Here is a 22375-nt window from a genome sequence, read left to right as displayed (position 1 = left end):
AGGGGTCTGATGAGGTGCCGCCATGTTGAATTGTGCCTTTCATATTGTCATGGAATGAGGTGATGATACTTAGTAGCTTTGGTGGACATCCAATCTTTTCTAGTAGTCTGAAGAGACCACATCTGCTGATGAGGTCAAAGGCTTTGGTGAGATCAATGAAAGCAATGTAGAGGGGCATCTGTTGTTCACGGCATTTCTCCTGTATCTGACGAAGGGAGAACAGCATGTCAACGGTCGATCTCTCTGCACGAAAGCCACACTGTACCTCAGGGTAGACGCGCTCGGTCAGCTTCTGGAGCCTGTTTAGAGTGACTCGAGCAAAGACTTTCCCCACTATGTTGAGCAGGGAGATTCCACGGTAGTTGTTGCAGTCACCGCGGTCACCTTTGTTTTTATAGAGGGTGATGATATTGGCATCGCGCATGTCCTGGGGTACTGCTCCCTCGTCCCAGCACAGGCAAAGCAGTTCGTAGAGTGCTGAGAGTATAGCAGGCTTGGCACTCTTGATTATTTCAGGGGTAATGCTGTCCTTTCCAGGGGCTTTTCCGCTGGCTAGAGAATCAATGGCATCACTGAGTTCCAATTTTGTTGGCTGTTCGTCCAGCTCATCCATGACTGGTAGAGGCTGGGCTGCATTGAGGGCGGTCTCAGTGACAACATTCTCCCTGGAGTACAGTTCTAGGTAGTGCTCAACCCAGCGGTCCATATGTTTGCGTTGGTCAGTGATCATGTCCCCTGATTTAGATTTGAGGGGGGTGATCTTCTTGATGGTTGGCCCAAGAGCTCTCTTCATGCCATCATACATTCCTCTGATGTTTCCGGTGTCTGAGGCCAGCTGAATATGACTGCATAGGTGTTGCCAGTAGTGATTTGCGCAGTGCCTGGCTGTTCTTTGTGCAGCGCTTCTGGCTGCTTTAAATGCTACGGATGTTAACTCGCTGGGGGCTTTCTTGTAGTTCAACAGTGCAGTGCGCTTAGCAGCTATGACAGGTTCCAGCTCTTCATTATGAGATTGAAACCAGTCTGCATTCCTCTTCACACTACACTGTACATAAATGCGTGATCCGCACCCCCCCCCCCCCCCCATACACAGAAAATAAATGGTCGCCCCATTCCCCCACCCCCCCAAAACACTTAAACAGTTGACCTCTACCCCCCCAATTGCACAAAGTGCAGAGGTCACTCCTCCCCCCCCAAACTAGAAATGCAGAGTTAACCCCCCCCCCCCCCCCCCCAACTACACTAAAAATCCTAAGCTCCCCCCTTCCCGAACTCAATGGTGCCAGCTTTCCCTGGACGGGAAAGTGAAGTCGTGAGTGCCGGCCGTCATACAGAAGATGACGGATTGCCGGTAGGGTCGTGGGGAATGGTATGTTAATTTGTTTATGTCCTTTATTTCAATATTTAAAGTTAAGTTCTGTCGCCGAGTGGCAGGCTGGGGGTCACCACAGAGCCTCGCTGAAACTGGGAAGATCGGGTCCGGCAATCCCGGCGTCGGGCTCCGTGGTGGGCCGCTACCATTGCGATCTTCCGGCACCCCTCCCGCCAAGCAGCCTGACATCGGGAGCTCAACAAAATTCAGGCCAATATTTCAGTGAGTGAGTGGTCAAATCCTAGGGGATAAAATCCCTAGGGGAACGATGGAAGCAGTTCATACCGAATCAATCAAATGCAAATTAGGTTGGTTTCTTTCAGAAAATCATATTTTCAATTTCATAGAATAAGTAATTTGAGACATATCGTGGTGAGTGTAGTGAGCTTCGGAGGAACAGGTGACCTTGGACCTTTGGTTCTCAAAGCTCTCCACCACGGGGCGGGAGTTTCTCGCATCATGTCTGGGTTTGTTTTAGACTAATTGATAGAGATTGATCATTGTGATTAGTCAACAACTCGTTGACTACTAGTTGGCCTTCTTTTGTTAAACATTTCCTATGTCTTTCTCTTTTGAAAACTGTTTTACACTTGTTACAAAGTGTGATGTCTGGTGTACAATATGTGGAAGTCGATATCCCAAGCATTACAGATGTGCATTCAATTTTTTTTTATACGGACCAGTGTGGCTACTTGAACATCAACATTTGCCTAAATGCGAATCTTTTCATAACTCTTGCCATGGTACACAAGTGTGTTAGATTGAAATCTTTAGGTTCCCAATTCCACAATCACTGTCCAAGAGAAAAGGTTCCTTTTCAGCCGCACGAGAACTGTCCAAATATGTGAAGGTATGCAAAGCAAAAAGTATGTTAAAATACATTGCTATATTGTCTAAAAGGCATGTGTAATTGAAACCACATATATTCACACACACAAATATTTACATTTTAGAGAGGGATTAAAAGAAAGGTGTTTAAAGAGATGTTGTCAGCTATATTCGCACCTCCAGCCCTGCAACGTGGCGATTCCGACCTCCTCACTTCACGGACACGCCCTCTGGCCAATGGGAAGCGCTTTAACAAACCCGAACACTGCTGGCCAGAAAAACAAGCTGAGTGTTGAGTGGCTGAGCCCCAGATCAAAGGCAAGTGCTGGGGACACATGTATGAAGCGGAAGCGAGGAGGGCACCAGCCGCTGGGTTTGAAAAACTCTAACTTACATGGGACACATTTCTGTGCGCATGTTTTAAGAGGCGTTCGCTGTTCAACATATATCACGGGAGATTGTTTTAAACAGGTATTTGAGATCGGCTTAATCAGCCGTCAAGGAGGGATTGGAGTGAATGAGACAGAAGTTTGCTAAATTGTATCTTGTTCTGTTTGTATCCTTGTAGGTTTCAATGGTTACAAGTTATAGCAACATGGGGAGCCCGCGGCTGCTCTATTTATTGCTTCTGTACGTAGCCGGAGGGTGGACCAAGCCCACTTTGAGGCACGAACGGGTCCACCAAGAGCCAGAGCTGAGCGATCAGGTACACGCGGACTCGGAGAACTTTCAGTACGATCATGAGGCCTTTCTGGGCAAGGAAGAAGCTAAGACCTTCGATCAGCTCACTCCAGAAGAGAGTGTGGAAAAGCTGCGGTAAGCTCCCTTGGCAAGACGCTGATGTGGCGATTCCTCGAGTTGAACTGATATTTTTAAAAAAAACTGGGTATCAAGTCCCCTCGTCAGCTGTGGCTGCCAATTACACAAGCTTAAAATGTCCAGCCAAAGTTGGTTGGAATTCAGCCCCAGTTATAAGCACCGCGCGTTATTTTGATTGGGATTATCGACAGTGTGTGTTGAAAGTTGTAAACTGGTTTCTCCAGTTAACTTTATAGAATGGTAGTGCAGGTGAACTGTTGCTTAGTGCCCGCATTTATTAAGTGCAAATCCTTCCACTTTAAAGCAAATCGGCGCACCTTTACTTTGCAAACTCCTTTGCAAAGTTTCGTTTCGTGATCTGCTGTTACACAATTCCCGAAAGAACAGCATGCAATGTCTTTGGAGAAGTGTCATGTCAATACGAAAACGTGGCAGTGGGCGTCTGCCCAGCGATCGACTGTTTCTGCTTGCACATTAGGGGACCGACTCGAGCCTTAAATAGAAAGACAGCATAATTTACAATCTATATTCATGACTTGGCTTAAGGGATCGAGTATTGTATTGTAGCCAAATTTGGGGACGGTAGCAAGATAAGTGGGAAAGCATGTTGTCAGGAGGACAGAGAGCCTGCAAAGAGATATAGATCAGTGAAATGAGTGGGCAAAAATTTGGCAGATGGAGTATAATGTGGGAAGAATAGGACAGCAGAAAATGGAGAGAGACTGCAGTACAGAGGGATCTAGGTGTTGTCCAACATAAATCACAAAGTTAGCATGCAGGTACAGGAAGTAATTAGGAAGGCAGGTGGAATGTTGGCATTTATTGCAAGGGGAAATGAAGTATAAAAAAGTGCAACAACTGTACAGGGCATTAGTGAGGCTGCAACTAGAGTACTGCATACAGTTTTTCTGTCGTTTATTTAAGGAGGGATATACTTGCTTTCGAAGCAGTTCAGAGAGGGTTCTCAAGGCTGATTCCTGGGATGAAAGGGTTGGCTTATGAGGAAAGGTTGAGCAGGATGGGCCTACACTCATTGGACTTTAGAAGAATGAGAGGTGATCTTACTGGAACATATAAGATCCTGAGGGGGCTTAAGAGGATAGATGCTGAGAGATATTTCCCCTCGTGGGAGAATCTAGAACTAGCGGGCACGGTTTCAAAATAAGGCGTCTCCCATTTAAGATGGAGATGAGGGGGAATTTCTTCTCCGAGGGAAATCTTTGGAAATCTCTTCCCCAGAGAGCAGTGGAGGCTGGGTCATTGAATACATTCAGACAGATTTTTGATCTACAAGGGAATCGAGGATTATGGGGGGCAGACAGGAAAGTAGAGTCAAAGCCACAATCTGATCAGCCATGATATTACTGAATGCTCGAGGGGCTAAATATAAGGTAACCTGGTGCCTTATTTGCACATAGCAAGCTCCTTACAAACAACAATATGATAATGCTCCAGAACATCTGTTTTTAATTATGTTGGTTGAGGAACTCTAGAGAACTCTCCTGCTTTCTACAGAACCTCGGTTGAACATTTCATCTGAACGACGGCACCTCTAACAGCGCAGCACTCCCTCAGTACAGGATTATGAGCTGATGTCTTTGGAATGGGGCTTGAACCCACAATCTTCTAAATCAGAGGAGATAGTGTTACTGACAGAGTCACGGCTGACACCTTACAGTTAAGGGAACCAGTGGAAGCCAAGGGATGAGAGAGATGTTTAAGATTCAGCATCATTCACATTGATTTCCTAGGTCATTGTGCAATTGTAAGGAAGGAGTTTGTAGTTGCAGTGGTTAGTTTTAAAATTTAATGGTAATGTGCTACAAGGTTTTTTTTTTGGAACTTTGTAACATTCAGTAAAGTTAATTTAATATCCCTGCAGAAGGTCTGACACACCATTTCCAGTCCTCCACACTGTTTCCAGATGACACTGTAAGGTGTAAAACGTGGCTAAGCAGATTGAAAACTTCTTAAACCTGCCTGCAATTAATTTAAGCCCTTAATGCCACATCAGCACTGCTGCCCACAACTTTTAAACTTGACTAAAAGTTAACTGCTGAGAGAGGAGCCATGGCATGTTTGTGCAGGACTTTCTCCTCAGCAACAGAATTCGAGTTTGACCTAGACAGACTAAAACAGGCTGAACACCAATCTCGGGCCATGCCTGAATGTTAACTTACCTTGTTAATACGTTCAGGGGCATACTGATTTTTATAAGGATGATACCAGAACTATAGCTATCAGTGAAGATTGAACGTATTGCTATTTTCTCTAGAAACAAGAAGTCTGAAGGGTGACCCTGTCGAGGTATTTAAGATTCTAAAAGGATTTAATAAGAATATAATGAATAAGAGCAGGACTAGGCCATTTGGCCCTTTGAGGCTGCTCCACTAGCTGGTATCTTTTGATCTTCTATGTCAACTCCACTTTCCCACATTTTCTCTATATCCCTTGATTTCCTGAGTATCCAGAAATCTATTAATCTCTGATTTGAGAATTGAGCATTGATGGGGTAGATGCAGAGAAGATGTTTCCACTCATGGTGGGAGACCAAAACTAGGGGCCATATATATTTTGAAACATTGGTAAAGAATTAGAAATGTTTGAGGTGCTAACTCTCCCTTCTCTACTTTGCATGATTTACCAATCAAAACTATCCCCAAGTCAGTAGATTGTTTTGCAAGGTAGCACTATCCCCATTGCATAGTTAATAGAAAAATCTCCGTTTATTGTGGTGAAGATCACATGACTTCTCTCAATAAAGGCCACACATCACATGCTTGTAACCTGTCAGTATGCTCCATAAGATCATAAATAGGAGCAGGTGTAGGCCAGTTGGCTCCTTGAGCCTGCTCCACCATTCAATAAGATCATGGCTGATCTGATTGTGGCCTTAACTCCACTTTCTTGCTGCCCCACTCCCATAACCCTTGACTCCCTTGTAGATCAAAAATCTGTCTAATGCAGCCCCCACTGCACCTTGGGGAAGAGAATTCCAAAGATTAATGACCCTCCGAGAAGAAATTCCTCCTCATCTCCGTCTTAAATGGGAGACCCATTATTTTGAAACTGTGCCCCCCGAGTTCTAGATTCCCCCATGAGAGGAAACATCATCTCAGCATCTACTCTGTCAAGCTCCCTCAGGATCTTACATATTTCAATAAGATCACCTCTCATTCTACTAAATTCCAAAGAGTCTAGGCTCAACCTGCTCAACCTTTCTTCATAAGCCAATTCCTTCATCCCAGGAATTAACCTAGTGAACCTTCTCTGAACTATGTCCAATGCCAGAATATCCCTCCTTAAATAAGGAGACCAAAACTGTACGCAGTACTCTAGGTGTGGTTTCACCAGCACCCTGTATAGTTGTAACAGGACCTTATTTTTCTACTGCATTCCCCTTGCAATAAAGGCCAACATTCCATTTACCTTCCTAATTACTTGCATTATCCACATGCTAACTTTTTGTGATTCATTCTGCAGTCTCTCTCTATTTAAATAATCCGCTTCTCTATTCTTCCTACCAAAGTGGGCAACCTCACATTATCCCACATTATACTCCATCTGCCAAATGTTTGCCCACTCACTTAACCTATATATCCCTTTGCAGACTCTATGTGTGCTCCTGAAAACTTGCTTTCCCACCTATCCTTTGTATCATCAGAAATTTTGACTACAATACTCAGTCCCTTAATCCAAGTCATTAATATAGATTGTAAATAGTTGAGGCCCCAGGACTGATCCTTGTGGCATGCCACTAGTTAAAGTTTGTCAACCTGAAAATGACCCATATATCCAGACTCTCTGTTTCCTGTTAGTTGGCCAGTCCTCTATCTATGGGAATATATTAGCCACAACACTATGAGCTCTTATCTTGTGCTGTATTCTTTTATGTGGCACCTTATCAAATGCCTTTTGGAAATCCAAATACACTACATCTACTGGTTCCCCTTTATCCACCTTGCCTGTTACATCATCAAAGAACTCTAATAAATTTGTCAAACACTATTTCCTTTTCATAAAACCATGTTGACTATGCTTGATTGCATTGTGATTTTCTAACTGTTCTGCTACTACTTCCTTAATAATGGATTCCAGCATTTTTCCAATAACAGCTGTTCGGCTAACTGGCCTATAGTTTCCTGCTTTCTGCCTCCCTTCATTCTTGAATAAGGGTGTTTCATTTGCGGTTTTCGAATCCGCTGAACCTTTCCAGAATCTAGGGAATTTTGGAAGATTACAACCAATGCATCCACTATCTCTGCAACCACTTCCTTTAAGAGCCTAGGATGCAAGTCATCAGGTCCAGGGGACTAGTTAGCCTTTGGTCCCATTAATTTTCCTAGTACGTTTTTAGTTTTGTTTAGTTTAGAGATACAGCACTGAAACAGGCCCTTCGGCCCACCGAGTCTGTGCCGACCATCAACCACCCATTTATACTAATCCTACACTAATTCCATATTCCTACCACATCCCCACCTGTCCCTATATTGCCCTACCACCTACCTATACTAGGGGCAATTTATAATGGCCAATTTACCTATCAACCTGCAAGTCTTTGGCATGTGGGAGGAAACCGGAGCACCCGGAGGAAACCCACGCAGACACAGGGAGAACTTGCAAACTCCACACAGGCAATACCCAGAATTGAACCCGGGTCACTGGAGCTGTGAGGCTGCGGTGCTAACCACTGCGCCACTGTGCCGCCCTATTAATTAATAAGACTGCACCAGGTTACCCTTCTTAACTACATCAAGGAATAGTTTTTAATGGGAAGAAACAATTATGTTCGATCACGCTGCTCAGTTCCACTGGTTCATAGAAGATTTTGCGCTTGTGCAAATTGTTTTTAGTAGAAACTTGGAGAGTAACCTAGTGCTCATTACATTGTAAAATCCGGTGTAATGATTGCAGTTTCTTAAGTCAGATGTAAAGCTGAGAATGTACTGCACGCCCTAATATGTATAAGAGTCACAGGAGTAACTTCCAGTGCTGATCAGCTGGAAGAAATTACAAGAACACTACTTGAAAGGATTAAGTGAAACTAACATTCTGCAATGCTTTTAGGGAGCAGGTTAATACAAATGCAGTAGGTGTTGCTGCCATAGTCCCACTAGATGATGGGCATTGGAGGTATGAAATTAGCGAACATTAGAACCTGAGAACTTGTATATGCTATTGACTGACCATGGTCTATTCAAGCGGCTTAATGAAAGTGAGTGAGCTCCAACAGGGCATGCAGGTGGCTGTACATTAACCATTTCAGCCTCGGCGCTAGTGCTGTTGTCAGCCATAGCTTAATGGTAGCACCTTCACTTCTGAGTCAAAAGGTTCCAGGTTCAAGTCCCGTTCTAGGGATATAAGCACATATTCCAAGCTGGCACTCTCCAATGCAGTACTGAGAGAGAGGTCCCATTTACTCTCTGTGATGGTGTAAAAGCTCCCATTGCACTATTTTGAAGAAGAGCAGGGGGAGTTCACCCTGGTGTCTCAGTGAATATTTATCCCTCAACTAACATCACTAAAACCGGATTATCTTGGTCATTCTCATGATGCTGTTTTTGTGGGAGCTCGCTGTGTGCAAATTGGCTGCTATGTTTCCTACATTATAACAGTGGCAAAACTTTGAAATTGGCCATGTGAGCCGCATGGAAGATGGCAGGATCCCCAAAGACACATTGTACAGCGAGCTCATCACTGGTATCATGTCTCCGCTTTAAAGACATCTGCAAACGCGACATGAAGTCCTGTGACATTGATCACAAGTCGTGGGAGTCAGCTGCCAGCGTTCGCCAGAGCTGGCGGGTAGCCATAAAGGCGGGGCTAAAGTGTGCGAGTCGAAGAGACTTAGCAGTTGGCAGGAAAAAAGACAGAAGCGCAATGGGAGAGCCAACTGTGCAACAGCCCCGACAACCAAATTTTTCTGCAGCACCTGTGGAAGAGTCTGTCACTCTAGAATTGGCCTTTATAGCCACTCTAGGCGCTGCTCCACACACCACTGACCACCTCCAGGCGCTTACCCATTGTCTCTCGAGATAAGGAGGCCAAAGAAGAAACACTTCGAAATTACTTCAGTGGCTGGAAAGCACTTTGGGACGTCCTGAGGTTGTGACAGGCACTATATAAATGCAAGTCATTAACGGACTAACCCTAATGCATTCAAGGGCTGAATTTTATGAGCGTGCCGCATTTTGCGGCGGCGTGCTTTTATCTCAGTGGTCCGCTCGCGCAGATGTGCCATCACTGAGCCACCGCCATATTTCCCACAGGGGCTCATTTGAATGGTGGGGGTGGAGCATTCGCCCACCCCCCATTGATGTAAAGGGGGGGCGGCTGCTCTGTCCCCGTAATGGTGTCCGGCACCATTTTTAAAGGGCTTCAAGCCCTTCAATCTCATTTCAATAATTTAAAGGTGCTGCCTCACCAGAACCTGCCAAACACTTTTATTTCAACTTAAATTCTCCAGTCCCACACCCTGCCACTGAGTCCTCATGTATTACAGTGACATATCCCCCCCGCAAAAAGCACCTTTATCATTTTGTGAACTTTCCTCCTAACTTCAGAACCTGTGACCCTCAACCCCTCTCCATCATCCCCACAACCAATTACAGTAGTTCTCCCCCCCCCCCCCCCAACCCTGAAATTTTCACTCCTCCCGCTCCCTCCCCCACCCCAACCAGTGTCACGAAGGCGCGCGACTTCTGTTTGGCGGCTGTAATATTGGCGAGGGACAGCCGCCGGGACAAGATAAGTTGATTTGCATGTTGTTTTAATTAATTTTAATATTTAAATGAAAGCCTCACCACCAAGGGGCAGGGGGGTGCCGCACCGAGGCATGTAAATTGCGGCGAGGGTCGTGGCAGGCTGCTCCCGCAAGTATTTTACGGGCCCACCCCCTGCCATGACCCCCAACGTCGAGGGGCTGGTAAATTTCAGCCCCATACCTCATTCCTCCAGCTGCTATTTTTTTTAATGCAGGTTTTAAGCCATTACTAAATGGGTGGCACTACTGTAACCATGGGTAAATTCTCTTCAGTTTGGGTCTGACTGAGTAAAGCAGCTGAGGTCAATAGTTGCAAATGATGTCCACCCTCTTTTGTATATATTTATTGTACGGTCGTCTTTAAAGCAGTTGGACAGAAAAAGCATTAAGAGGGGGGCTTTCTTGGCTCTGTGATTGGATCAGCTGGTCACATGGAGTAGCGGAAAACCGGACGTATTCCTTAACAGTCATTCACTTCAACCCACTGGATTTTTGGATATTTCGCAATCCTGGTGATCCTGTAAGGCCACACACAGATCTAGCAAATTCTTACCTTATATCCTGTAAATATTCTCTTAAAAAAAAAATAAACAGATGTAAGTATACACTGGGACAAATTCAAAGTTTGCACAAATGCCAACTTTTGATTGACCCTTGCCAGAGCAAGACGTGATGTGCAGTTACTTCTTGGGGCAACGTTTGGAAGAGTTTGAAAAAATTCCACTCACACTATGCCTAGAATCCATGTACTATTCCATTCCCTCCAAACCTATGGAATGTTTTAGTTTTAGTTACAAAGTTGCAAGGATACAATTCTAAAGGGGGTGCTTGGGGGGTATATACCTGGGGGTATATGTGCAAAAATAGTTGAAGGTTGGTTGCAGGGCAGGTTGAGAAAGTGGTTAATAAGGCATACGGGATCCTGGGCTTTATAAATAGGGACATAGAGTACAAAAGTAAGGAAGTTATGGTGAGCCTTTATAAAACACTAATTTGTCCTCAACTGGAGTATTGTGTCTAATCTGGGCATCACACTTTAGGAAGGATGCAAAGGCATTAAACAGGGTACAAGAAAGATTTATGAGAATAGTTCCAGGGATGAGGGGGCTTCAGTTATGTGGATAGATTAGAGAAGCTGTGACTGTTCTCCTTGGAGAAGGTTGAGACGAGATTTGATGAAGGTGTTCAAAATCATGAGGGGTCTGGACAGAGTTGATAGGGAGAAACTGTTTCCATTGGCAGAAGAGTCAAGTATCAGAGGGCACCGACTTAGTGACTGGCAAAAGAACCAGAGACGACATGAGGAAACTATTTTTAGGCAGTGAGTGGTTAGGACCTGAAAAACACGACCTGAGAGTGTGAGGAGAAAAGGTGAGGGAGTGGGAATAGCTGAGTTGCTCTTGCAGAGAGCTGAAGGGCCTCTTCTGTGCTGTAACCATTCTATAATTCTGTGATTCTAATTTTGTGTAGTGTAGAACCCAGCTGTTTAATTGTACGTAATCCTGCAGTATATTTATATTGTAAGCAGGCACACTTTTTTTTGGGAGGGGGTGGAAGGGGCGGTGAGAGCCTGCATCCACCTCCCTTCATGTTGTCATGGTTACAACCTGTTTTAAAAAAGACTTGGCACTGTGTGTGTATATATGCCCTTTGTTTTTGCTAGAGCTACCTGCTTGTTAATTTATTCTAATCCAGAGGCTTGGGCTATATTTAAACCAACTGTAAGTCAGGGTGAGACTTTAGTCAAAAGCAAAGGGGAGTGGCTCTTTTCTAACGGGGATCCCACCTCACTTTACTCTGGAGTCAAGTCCAGCAATGATTCTGGATGGAACCTGTTTACTTTAACATTGATGCAAAGTCAAACTGCTGTGCTACAGTTGCTGTGCAGATGAAGCATTAAAGGTTCTGATTTTATATGTATAAACTTGGGACATCCTTCAAAGTAAAACACCTGTTCTAATACCTGCTGCTGAACTGTGCCACACCGAGACTAGGAGATGATTGAAATATGAACCTACAGGAGGAAGTACAATACCAGTAATGCAAGATGTTCTTGTGACCTATGTGCTATGCACTCTGATTATTCAGCACTGAGAGACTTGCAGTGCTGTGCGTGTTAGGTTGCAGTAATGTCCTTAGTCAAAATGTAAAGCTCTTTAGCATCTATTTTTAGGCCCATGTTGTTTACTCTCTGGCTTCTTTTGCACCATCTCCAAAGTACTTCATTTCTATCATTCAGCAGATAAAGTTAGTTGTGTTCTGTACTTTTACAAAGGTTTTATTTTGAGTGTACATTCTGTGACAATGTATTCTCCAGCCTGCTGAGGGTTTAGCCAAAATCTATGCGTTCATTGCCAACTCAATGCAGTTGATGACCCATGGCTTAATTGCCCATTTTTCTCAGCATTATAGGGGCTGAGTTTTAGCAGCGTGCCACGCTCCACTGTAGAGCCCCCGCGATATTACGTGCGGGGGCTCACTTAAATAGAGAGGGCAGAGCGGTCGTCCCTGATGACGTAGAGGGCTGGCCGCCGCGTCCCCAACAATGGCACCGACACCATTTTTAAAGGATTCCAAGCCCTTCAGGCAAATTTAAATATTTAAAGTGCTATAACATAATTTTTATTTTGAATAAAAAGTTAAAACACGGAGACCCTTTCCCAACCCCACACAATGGTGTTTTATGTCTGATGTGTTTTCAATGTATTTTAGTCCCAGCACGAACGTTTTCCCCCTCCAATCTCACGACATTAGCTTTCAACCCCTTTCCACCTTCCCAATGGCCAATGATGAATGTTTTTCCCGCTTTCCCCCATCCCACCCTGATAATTTTATTCTTTCCCCTCCTCCCCACCAGTGTCCTGCCTCGGAACTCCGTTGCGGCCAATTGGCTGTAAAAGCGGCGTGGGATGGCTGCCGTTGGCAGGTAAATTAATTTGAATTTTAATTATCCTCATTTTAATATTTTAATGAAGGCCCTGCTCCTTGGCATCAAGGGGCTGATAAAATTCAGCCCTAGATGTTTACAGCACCAAATGAGGCCATGCCTCACATCTGATATCCTCCATTGGATACAACCAACTTTATTGGTGGATAATAGATTGGAATCTTAGTCCCCCTCTGGCCATCTTAACCCCTTCTGCTATCTTAACTCCCTTTCACCATCTTGCACACTCTCCCTTGCACCATTCCTGCTAGGTAGGTGGAGTTAAAACTCTGATTTATGGGTTGGCCCTTTTGCTCTCCCTCTTATCCTTGATGATGTTTTGAAGAAATTCAAATAATCTCAATCTATTTTCATCGACATTTCTGATTGCTTTTTGTTATTCTTTTGCTGTGGCTGATGTATTGGGAAAGTTCAGAGCACTCTGTTACATTTAATCCTTTCACATTTGTTTGACAACTAATAAGTATTTTGATTCTGGTGAGAACACTGCTGGGGGTCATGACACAAATTTTGATAAGTAGTTTTAATCCTCTCAAAACTTCCACTTCTCAAAAATAGCGGAGCTAGTGTGTAGAATTCTGAGCCAACAGGAGACCTTTAAAAGTTGGTGAAGTCAAAACTGAAGCACAATGAAACTGAAGAGATAATAATTGGGGGCAATTTTAACATAACTTGCTTGCCAGGGTAACTGATGGGATCAGGTGCAACGTTGGTTTTATACCCTGCCTGATTTTACTGTTTTCTTAATCATGGGACATGGGTGTCACTGGCAAGGCCAACATTCATTGTCCTCTCTGAATTGCCCTGGAGAAGGTGGTGGTGAGCTAGCTTCTTGAATATAACTGAGTGCTAGGCCGTTTTGTCAGCCACGTTGCTATGGGTCTTGGGTCACCTATAAGCCAGACCAGATTTCCTTCCTTAAAGGACATTAGTGAACCACTTGGGTTTTTATGACAATCCAGTAGTTTCACAGACCCCTTTACTGATACTAGCTTCTTAATTCCAATTTATTTAATTAGTTAGATTTAAACTCCCCAGCTGTTATGATGGGATTTGAACTCCTATCTCTGAATTGCATTGTCCAGGCCTTTGGATTCCTAGTGCAGTAACATACATACCATGCTACTGTACCCTATGCTTCATTGAGGTCAATAGTGGGTGGCCTGTGAGATTCCCGCCCAGTGAGTTTGGTTAAAATTACACCCAAATGTGTCTGGCTTCAAATAAATGGCCAAGGTTTGATGCTGCAAACTCTCCCTGTCGATTTTAATGTTAAACAATTTCAGCTGCCTAGGCCGTAAGCTCTATAATTCCTTCCCTACACTTCCCTGCCTCTCTACCTCTCTTTCCTCCTTTTAAGATGCTCCTTTAAAAGCTACCTCTTTGACTAAGCTTTTGGCCTTCCACCCTAATATTGTCTAATTTTGCTTTATAACACTCCTGTGAAGTGCCTTGGGATGTTTTGTTAGATTAAAAGCGCTATATTGTTATGAAAGGGCTTCTGTTTGTTGGTGTTAAATATTTTTTGAGGAATTCATAGTCAAACTGAAGAAATGTTGGACCTGTTTTTTTTCCCCAAGAGTCATCAAGAGCATTTGTTTGACAACAGCAGTTACTGGTTGTCGCATGACTCAAGTTAAAAATAGAACGGTAATCCTGGTAAGTGAGGAAGATGTGTGCAGAGAAGTGACAGGTCAGAAGGTGGACTTTCTGTTTCTGGTTGCACTTTTAAATTGTTTGGAGTTGGAGAAAAGAACTTACAAGGAGAAGAAATAAGGGACAGACCTTTAAGGAGAGGAGAGATGAAAATTCCCAAGGAAGGAGAGAAGACCACAACCCAGCTCAGCTTTCCAGCACCTCTCTGAAAGACCCTGAGAAGTCCACTGTGTAAACTCATCTTGTCTCCTACCTTTGAAGAAAAGCCTGCTCAATTAATTAAACTGTTCTAAAAGATCCCAGTCCCCCATCTACGTGTACTCGGAGGCCAGACTGTTTGCCAGTTTTGGAACGCATCATATTTCATCTGCTGTTTCTTCAAGAATGAGCAAGAATTCAGCCCAAGTGGGTTTTTTTTTTTTGTCCCTTTTTTTTTGTAAAAGCGCTCTAAAACGCAAGTCTCCTTTTTTCCCAGTTATCCTGTGTGTGTGTGTGGGGCTAAGGTAAAAAGGGAACTGTAATGTTTCACTCTGTGTGTTTATGCTTTACTTCATTACTGGTTAAGACTTGTTTTATAATAAACCAATAATTTTGTTGTTTATTAAAGAAACCTGTTTGGTGTGTTTTATTCTGGGGAAAAAGAGTCTATGATTGACCGTATCGGTAAGTGGGAAAAAACTAAATACATGTTGTGACCTGTGGAGAAGTAAGACTAGCATGAACAGAGCACTCCTCCCACCTCGGCATAACAATATAAATATAAGTTGTTCTACTGCACAGCCGATACATGTTGCTTACCACAAGTGAAAGGGATCGCATTACTGAAATATGGACCGTTGTTCAACTCAATCTCCTGCAATGTCAGATAACAGATTGCGAACCCAGCTTTCTGCTGTCCCATACTCTGCTTGGATTTCCTTAAACTGAATAACATATAAATACACAGGTTTCCAAATCACCATCATTTTCTGTCAATAGGATAGAAGTTGTGTGTTTACATCTTGTACAATGAAATAATGTGTAAACAGATTGGGGTAAGGGGGGTGTAATACAATTGTTGTCTCTTTCCCGTAACTGTAAATTGTTATATTCGGTAGATTATGTCAGCATTTAGTTGGCTACACAAGATTATTTGAAATTCAATAGCGGTTTCTAAATGGAAAAGTTCAGATTTGCTATTGAGATGACTGCACACTTGTGGTTTGTGCAAGCACTATTGGATACCATACTACAGATTGTGAGAGGCTCTGCTGACTAATTGAAAGATTTAATCCAATGTATGCCATTCAAAATATATTCATAATATTATTTGTAAATCTCTTTGCTAGTTTTCTCTTCTAAAAGTTTGATCTTCCTTGTTGGCTCATCCTGCACATGTATTTCAAGTAGTTCTTTTACCCAGTCAGAGGGAAATCGCAGAAGCTTTGCTTGGAGAAGTCAACATAATCTTTCCTTTGCCAGTGCAACTCTGTTGTTTCTGACTAGTTGTCAGCTCTTTCACTCCTCTCAATATGAGTGTCTGACTTTTGATCTGCCAATTGGGAATACTGTATCCTTCGATCTTCTCTGCTTTGTCAGGTGTTGGGCATGGTTTAGTGGGTAGCACTGTTGCCTTTTGAGTCAGAAGGTTGTAGATTCAGGTCCCACTTCTGAGATTGAGTGCTAAGTCTGGGCTGATGTTCCAGTGTAATCCTGGTGAGTGCTGTGCTGTCGGAAGTGCTATCTTTTGGATGAGACATTAAACCGAGGCACTGCCTGCTCAAGTGGATGTAAAGGGTCCTCTGGTGCTATTTCGAAGACGAGAATAGAAATTCTCCTCTGTTCTAGACAATATTTATCACTCAACCAATATCACTAAAGCATATTATCTGGTCATTGTCACACTGCTGTTTGTGACAGCTTGCTGTGTGCAAAATTGGAGGCCACATTTCCTACATTACAACAGTGACTACACTTCAAAAGTACTTAATTAGCAATAGCTTTGGGACATCCTGAGTTTGTGAAAGGAGCATTATAAATGCAAGGTATTCTTTCTTCAGTGAACCTCTTGCTCCTCCACTTCTGGCCTCATGTGCATCCCTGATTTTAATTACTTCACCATTATTGGCCATGCTTTCAGCTGCCTAGGCTTTAAGCCCCGGAATTCCCTCCCTACCTCGCGACCTCTCTCTCCTTTTAAGATGCTTCTGAAAACTTACCTGTTTTGATATCTCCTTATGTGGCTCGGTGTCAAATTTTGTTTACCAGCGCTCCTGTGAAGTGCATTTGGGTGGTTTACTATGTTAAAGAGGTGATATAAATGCAAATTGTTGTTGTACCCACAACTTATTTTTGTCATTGTTTTCACCTGAAGTGAACAAAAGAATTTCAGCACTGGTCATGTCTTCACAATGCCAAATGCTATTTCTTCCCTTGAGTGTGCTCTTTGGTTGAATCAAAACTTGTGTTGGACTGTTCACCTTTGGGAAGTTCTCCTTACCCTGTCATGACGTTTTTCTACTAAACCCGGCTATCGATGGGATCTTCCACAAAAGAAAAGCCTGGTGCTCTCCTCCGCTCCCTGGTTGCTTTGAGTGCAGCAACACAAAATCAGTTCCCAGAATGACCCAGGTGTCTATATAGCTACGAGTCTGGTAATGGTTGTGTACCTCTGAGATGTCCACCTTCACACAGGTGTGGTGCCTTGGTACCAAAAGTCCCTTAGACTCAATGTACATTGATCAAATAGCTTGATGCCACCATTCAGAGTCCTCACAGAATTTGTCTTGAACTGAAGTTATTCTTGAAACCAGAGCCTCCTGACTGAGAGTAGCACAGACTGATCGCTGAGCTGTGCTGGAACATAGCAAGAGTCCACACCAGAAGTGGAGTATCTTGAGCAATTACTGTACTGATGTAGGTTGTTGATTCTCAGTGAACGTGCCCACATTTAACCTAGATATGCTCAAAATGTAATGTGTTGTGTGTTTTTGCAGGAGAATTGTAGAGCGGATAGATGATAACCAGGATCAGTATGTGACCACTGAAGAACTGAAGGCTTGGATTATACGGGTGCAGAAACGTTTTATTTATGAAAATGTAGCAAAAGTGTGGAGGGACTATGACCTCAACAAAGACAACAAAATTTCCTGGGAAGAATACAAACAAGCAGCCTATGGCTACTACCTTGGTATGTCCAGCCTAGTTCAATACTCGTGTCTGTTAATCTGATGGGTGCAGTCTGTGTGTATGTGGGTAACTAGTCAAGTTTATAATAACATTTGCATTAAGAGGGTACAATGGATTATGGTGGTTATGATCCTGAGCAACTCCGAGGTCAGGAGTTCAAATTCCATCACCACAACAAGTTATCACATAATAAATGTTGCAAGGCATTTCACTGGAGCGTTGTAAAGGAAAATCAGCCACATAAGGAAACATTAAGGCAGATGGCCAAAAGCTTGGTCAAAGAGGCAGGTTTTAAGGAGTGTCTTAAAGGAGGAAAACGAGGTGGAGAGGTTTAGGGAGGGAATTCCAGAGCTTGGGGCCTAGGCATCTGAAGGTGGCCACACCATAAAAGTTGGCAATCTTAAAGAGGCCAGAATTCGAGGAAGGAAGATATCTTGGAGGGTTGAGGACTGGAGGAGATTACAAAGATAGGAGAGAGACCATGGAGGGATTTGAAAACGAGGATGAAAATTTTAAAATCGAGGTGTTACTTGACTGGGAGCCAGTGTAGGTCAATGAGCACAGGGGTGATAGGTGAACAGAATTTGGTGTGAGTTATGACACAGGCAGCAGAGTTTTGGATGACCTCAAGTTTATGGAGGGCAGAACATGGGAGGCTGGCCAGGAATACGTTGGAATCGTCAAGTCTGGAGGTAGCAAAGTTATGAATGAGGGTTTCAGCACAGCAATTTGTGACATCATAGGAACAAACAACTATGAAAATTCTTGGATTGTTGGATCAGTGGAAGTGACAACTGGGTGGATAATGGACAGCTGATCCAAAATCACCTGTTCTACACCATCACCCTCAGTGAGTCCACACCAAAATGTAGTATTCAGGTGAAGCAAGGTGAGGAGGTAGGGGTAGTTAGACCACAGTGCACCCATGTACTTCAGCCCCATTTAAAGTCGTATATTCTACTATTTTAACATTTCCATTGTCAATCCATGTGCTGCAGTTACACCCCATTACCAGTGGTGGCGCTCCATCTGGCAAGAGGGTATATAGTATGGGCAATTTCCATTATAAATATGGGTGCAGGAATTCATATTCATAAAAGTTTACAGGAAATGTGTGGAAATGTAAGATTTTTTTTAACAGAATATAAGCTGAGACAAAGTCAGATTAGAAACATACAACCTTAAGAGCAACAGAAGGGGGCCATTTGGCCCATCTTGCCTGTGCTGGCTCTTTGAAAGAACTATCCAATTAGTCCCACTCCCCTGCCCCTGCTCTTTCCTCATAGTTCTGCAGATTTCTCATTTTTCAAGTATTTATCCAGTTTCCTTTTGAAAGTTACTATTGAATCTGCTTCCATCGCCCTTTTCAGTCAGTGTATTCCAGACCATAACAACTCACTGCAGAAAATAAATTCTCCTCCTCTCGCCTCTGGTCCTTTTGCCAATTATTTAAATCTGTGTCCTCTGGTTACTGACCCTCCTGCCACTGGAAACAGTTTCTTATTGTTCCTACATGATAACAATAACTACACTTCAGAAGAACTCCATTGGCTGTAAAGCGCTTTGAGTCGTCCAGTGGTTGTGAAAAACATGATATAAATGCAAGTCTTTTTTTTCTTTCTATTCTATAAAAAGCTTCATAATTTTGAACTCTGCTATCAAAGTCCCCCTTAACCTTCTCTGCTCAAAAGAGAACAATCCCAGCTTCTCCAATCTTGACATAATGGAAGTCCCTCATTATTATTCATTATATAAATAATTAAAACTAATTTTGCACAGGTGCAGTTTTTTCCCCCATTTTGAATTTTGTTTTTGACAACTAAAATATCATCCCTGATGATAGAGGAAGAGGTTTATGTGCATATGCTGTACCTGCACTTGTTTAAGAATCATTTAATGTCTCCTTAGTTTGCAAGTTTCATATCTTGATTCAGTTCTCTGCAGAGTTTGTCCCATTTGGCTTTGACTCTGTTGGAATTTTATTCTCTTTGTCTACCTGTGTCTTGAAGTTCATCCACCGTCACTAAATGCCAAATTCACCAAATTTGAAGAGTCGTTTCCTTTCACTAAATTGGTGGTTCCCTTGAAAAGTGAGTGTGAGCTGTAAGTGTGTGCAAACCACCAGCATGTCCCCTGGGAACTGTATCGGCATAAATGTGTGTTGAGGTTGTAATGTGCACACTGCAGTAAAAAATATTCCCAAACTTGTTGATTAGTCTAAAGTTGGTGATATTAGCAAATGAATGCCTAATGAGTTCTTAGGATAATCCTCTGCTATTTCAGTGGGGATATTAACCCCTTGGAAATAAATGAGTAATATCTGTGTTAATACAGAGGAATGTCATATTTCTTAAACATTCATTTGCTAATATGATCAATAATTTCTAGGTCTATAATCAGTAAAAATGAACACCCGCCTGCCAATTAAAAAAAAAAATTAGAATACTCATTCATCAGGAATTTAAAAGGACACGGCAGCTACCATTTCTTCTTCGAAAAGGATTGCCTGTGATTTTTTTTCTCATTGCCTTGCAGCTACAGTCTGTCTATGTGAGGGCAGTTTTGTACCCACAGCACTGGGGCAGGCTTGAGTTAGATCACCGATCACGCTCCAGGAATCCTTCAGCGATTGCAGTCCCAGCCCACAGACGCATGAGAATGGGGTGCTGGGTAAGTGGCACAGTGGTTAGCACCGCAGCCTCACAGCTCCAGGGACCTGGGTTCAATTCTGGGTACTGTCTGTGTGGAGTTTGCAAGTTCTCCCTGTGTCTGCGTGGGTTTCCTCCGGGTGCTCCGGTTTCCTCCCACATGCCAAAGACTTGCAGGTGATAGGTAAATTGGCTGTTATAAATTGCCCCTAGTGTAGGTAGGCGGTAGGGCATATGGGATTACTGTAGGGTTAGTGTAAGTGGGTGGTTGTTGGTCGGCACAGACTCGGTGGGCCGAAGGGCCTGTTTCAGTGCTGTATCTCTAAAAAAAAATAAAAATAAAGAACAAAATCTGAGCAGATCTGTTTTGTTAAAGGGGCGACCCACTAGCTTGCTTTGTAAATAATCCATTCCTGTGGCTCTGTGCATAATTTTGCAGGAAACTGGTTTATATTTAAAGTAACAGGACTGATCTGAACTACTTGCTGCTCTCAACTAATGCTGGCAAAGTCCGGTATACAAAGTCGTCTGATTCACAGACCCTCGGGTCACGCAGGCGTGTGGCAGAATGCTGCTTTATTTTTGTACCATGCAAATGATTTAGAGCAGCTCCAACCCAACAGGCTAAAGAGAAACTTTCCATGACACCTTCCTGTGGAATGCTAAATATTAAGTGCCGCAAATGGACAAAGCAATCCGCTTGATTAGCACCCCATCCACCAGCTTAAACACTCACTCCCTCCACCACTGTCGCACACAGAGGCTGCTGTGTGTACCATCTACAAGACACACTGCAGCAATTCACCAAGGGTCATTTGACAGCACTTCTCAAACCTCTGACCTCTACTACCTAGAAGAACAAGGGGAGGAGGCACTTGGAAACTCCACCACCTCTTAAGTTCTGCTCTAATCCACACACCATCCTGACTTGGAAGTATATCACCGTTCCTTCACTGTCGCTGGGTCAAAATCCAAGAACTCCCATCCTAATAGTACCTTCACATGATGGACTGCAGCAGTTCAAGAAGGCCCATCACTGCCTTCTGAGGGTAACTAGGAATGGGCAATAACTGCCTGCCATGCCAGTGATGCCTGCATCCTGAGAATGAATTTCAAAAAATGGTGCACCTGGAATATTACTTCAACATAAAATAGAGGGCAAAATACTAAAGAAAAAACTTGAAAGGCATCCCAAATGTAGCTGGAGGCTAAGCTAGGATAGCTGGGCTAGTATAGCTACTTCAAGGGCAGAATGGGGCCATTTCTTTCACTGATCATTTTTATGTTCTTTAGTGTCTATAATGTTTGTTGTACTTTGTTCTGACTTTGAGTTCAATTTATATTTATTTGTATTTTAATGAATTTTCTGTGTTCTTGAAGTCTAGGGTAATTGAAAGAAATAGTCACTGGATAACGGTTAAGTTGAGTTAATATTAGCCTGCTACTCCAGTTGATTTTATTTTTTTCAATGATATATGAAAAAGATACGGTTCATATTATTTAAATAATCTATCCAATACTTCCTGGTTTTAATTTTACCATCAATATTCTCACAGTCCAGGAGATAACAGTTGATCTCAGTATGGTTTTGAGCAAGTGGTATTGTTAAGTACAAATTAAGTGGGACAACTTATATAATCCTAATATGGAGAAATCAAACCAGTTACCAGACAACAGCATCCAATTTGCAAACTGGTCCTGTTTAACCCATTTTATCTCTTGACACTGAAATGACTTACCTACTAGAGGTTAAGGTCACCAAGTCAAAGGAAGCTGTTGCTGGCCTCACTCAAGCCTCAAACTGGAATGGCAATATCACAACACTATTCCTGATGTTCCTCCAGACAACCCTCACCAGTGGAATGGTTCTGATACTGGGAGAAGGATTGAGCGTAACTTCAAGTTATTCTGGCCCTGTGTTCAAATTCACTCCATTTGTGCACTTTTATTCACTAATACAAGATTATGACAGGCTTGGATAAGTTCGACAAGGAAAAACTGTTCCCAATAACAAATGGTACAAGAACTAGGGCACACAGATAGAAAGTTTAGGGCAGGAGATGTAAGGTGTGGCAATGACCTGGAATTCGCTGCCCACATCAGTGGTGGAAGCAGAAACGATCAATGACCTTGAGGAAGTTGGATGGCTAGCTGAGAGAAAAATACACGCGGAA

At 43.1% G+C, this 22375-nt stretch overlaps 1 protein-coding gene across 1 annotated transcript in view; it reads left to right on the top strand.

The window, feature by feature from the left end:
* The first annotated feature begins 2535 nt into the window (after window positions 1–2535).
* The window catches only part of rcn1 (reticulocalbin 1, EF-hand calcium binding domain), a 50151-nt gene continuing 30311 nt past the window's right edge, over window positions 2536–22375 (top strand). Inside the window, exons 1-3 of the mRNA XM_068046597.1 lie at window positions 2536–2671; window positions 2769–3016; window positions 17361–17554. Of these exons, the coding sequence (XP_067902698.1) occupies window positions 2540–2671; window positions 2769–3016; window positions 17361–17554 (574 nt within the window). The 5' untranslated portion in view covers window positions 2536–2539. The remainder of the gene's footprint in view (window positions 2672–2768; window positions 3017–17360; window positions 17555–22375) is intronic.

The sequence above is a fragment of the Heterodontus francisci genome, chromosome 14 (assembly GCF_036365525.1).
Source record: "Heterodontus francisci isolate sHetFra1 chromosome 14, sHetFra1.hap1, whole genome shotgun sequence".
Lineage (NCBI taxonomy): Eukaryota > Metazoa > Chordata > Chondrichthyes > Heterodontiformes > Heterodontidae > Heterodontus > Heterodontus francisci.
Note: the sequence above shows the minus strand (reverse complement) of the source record. Positions and strands in the feature narration are given on the sequence as shown.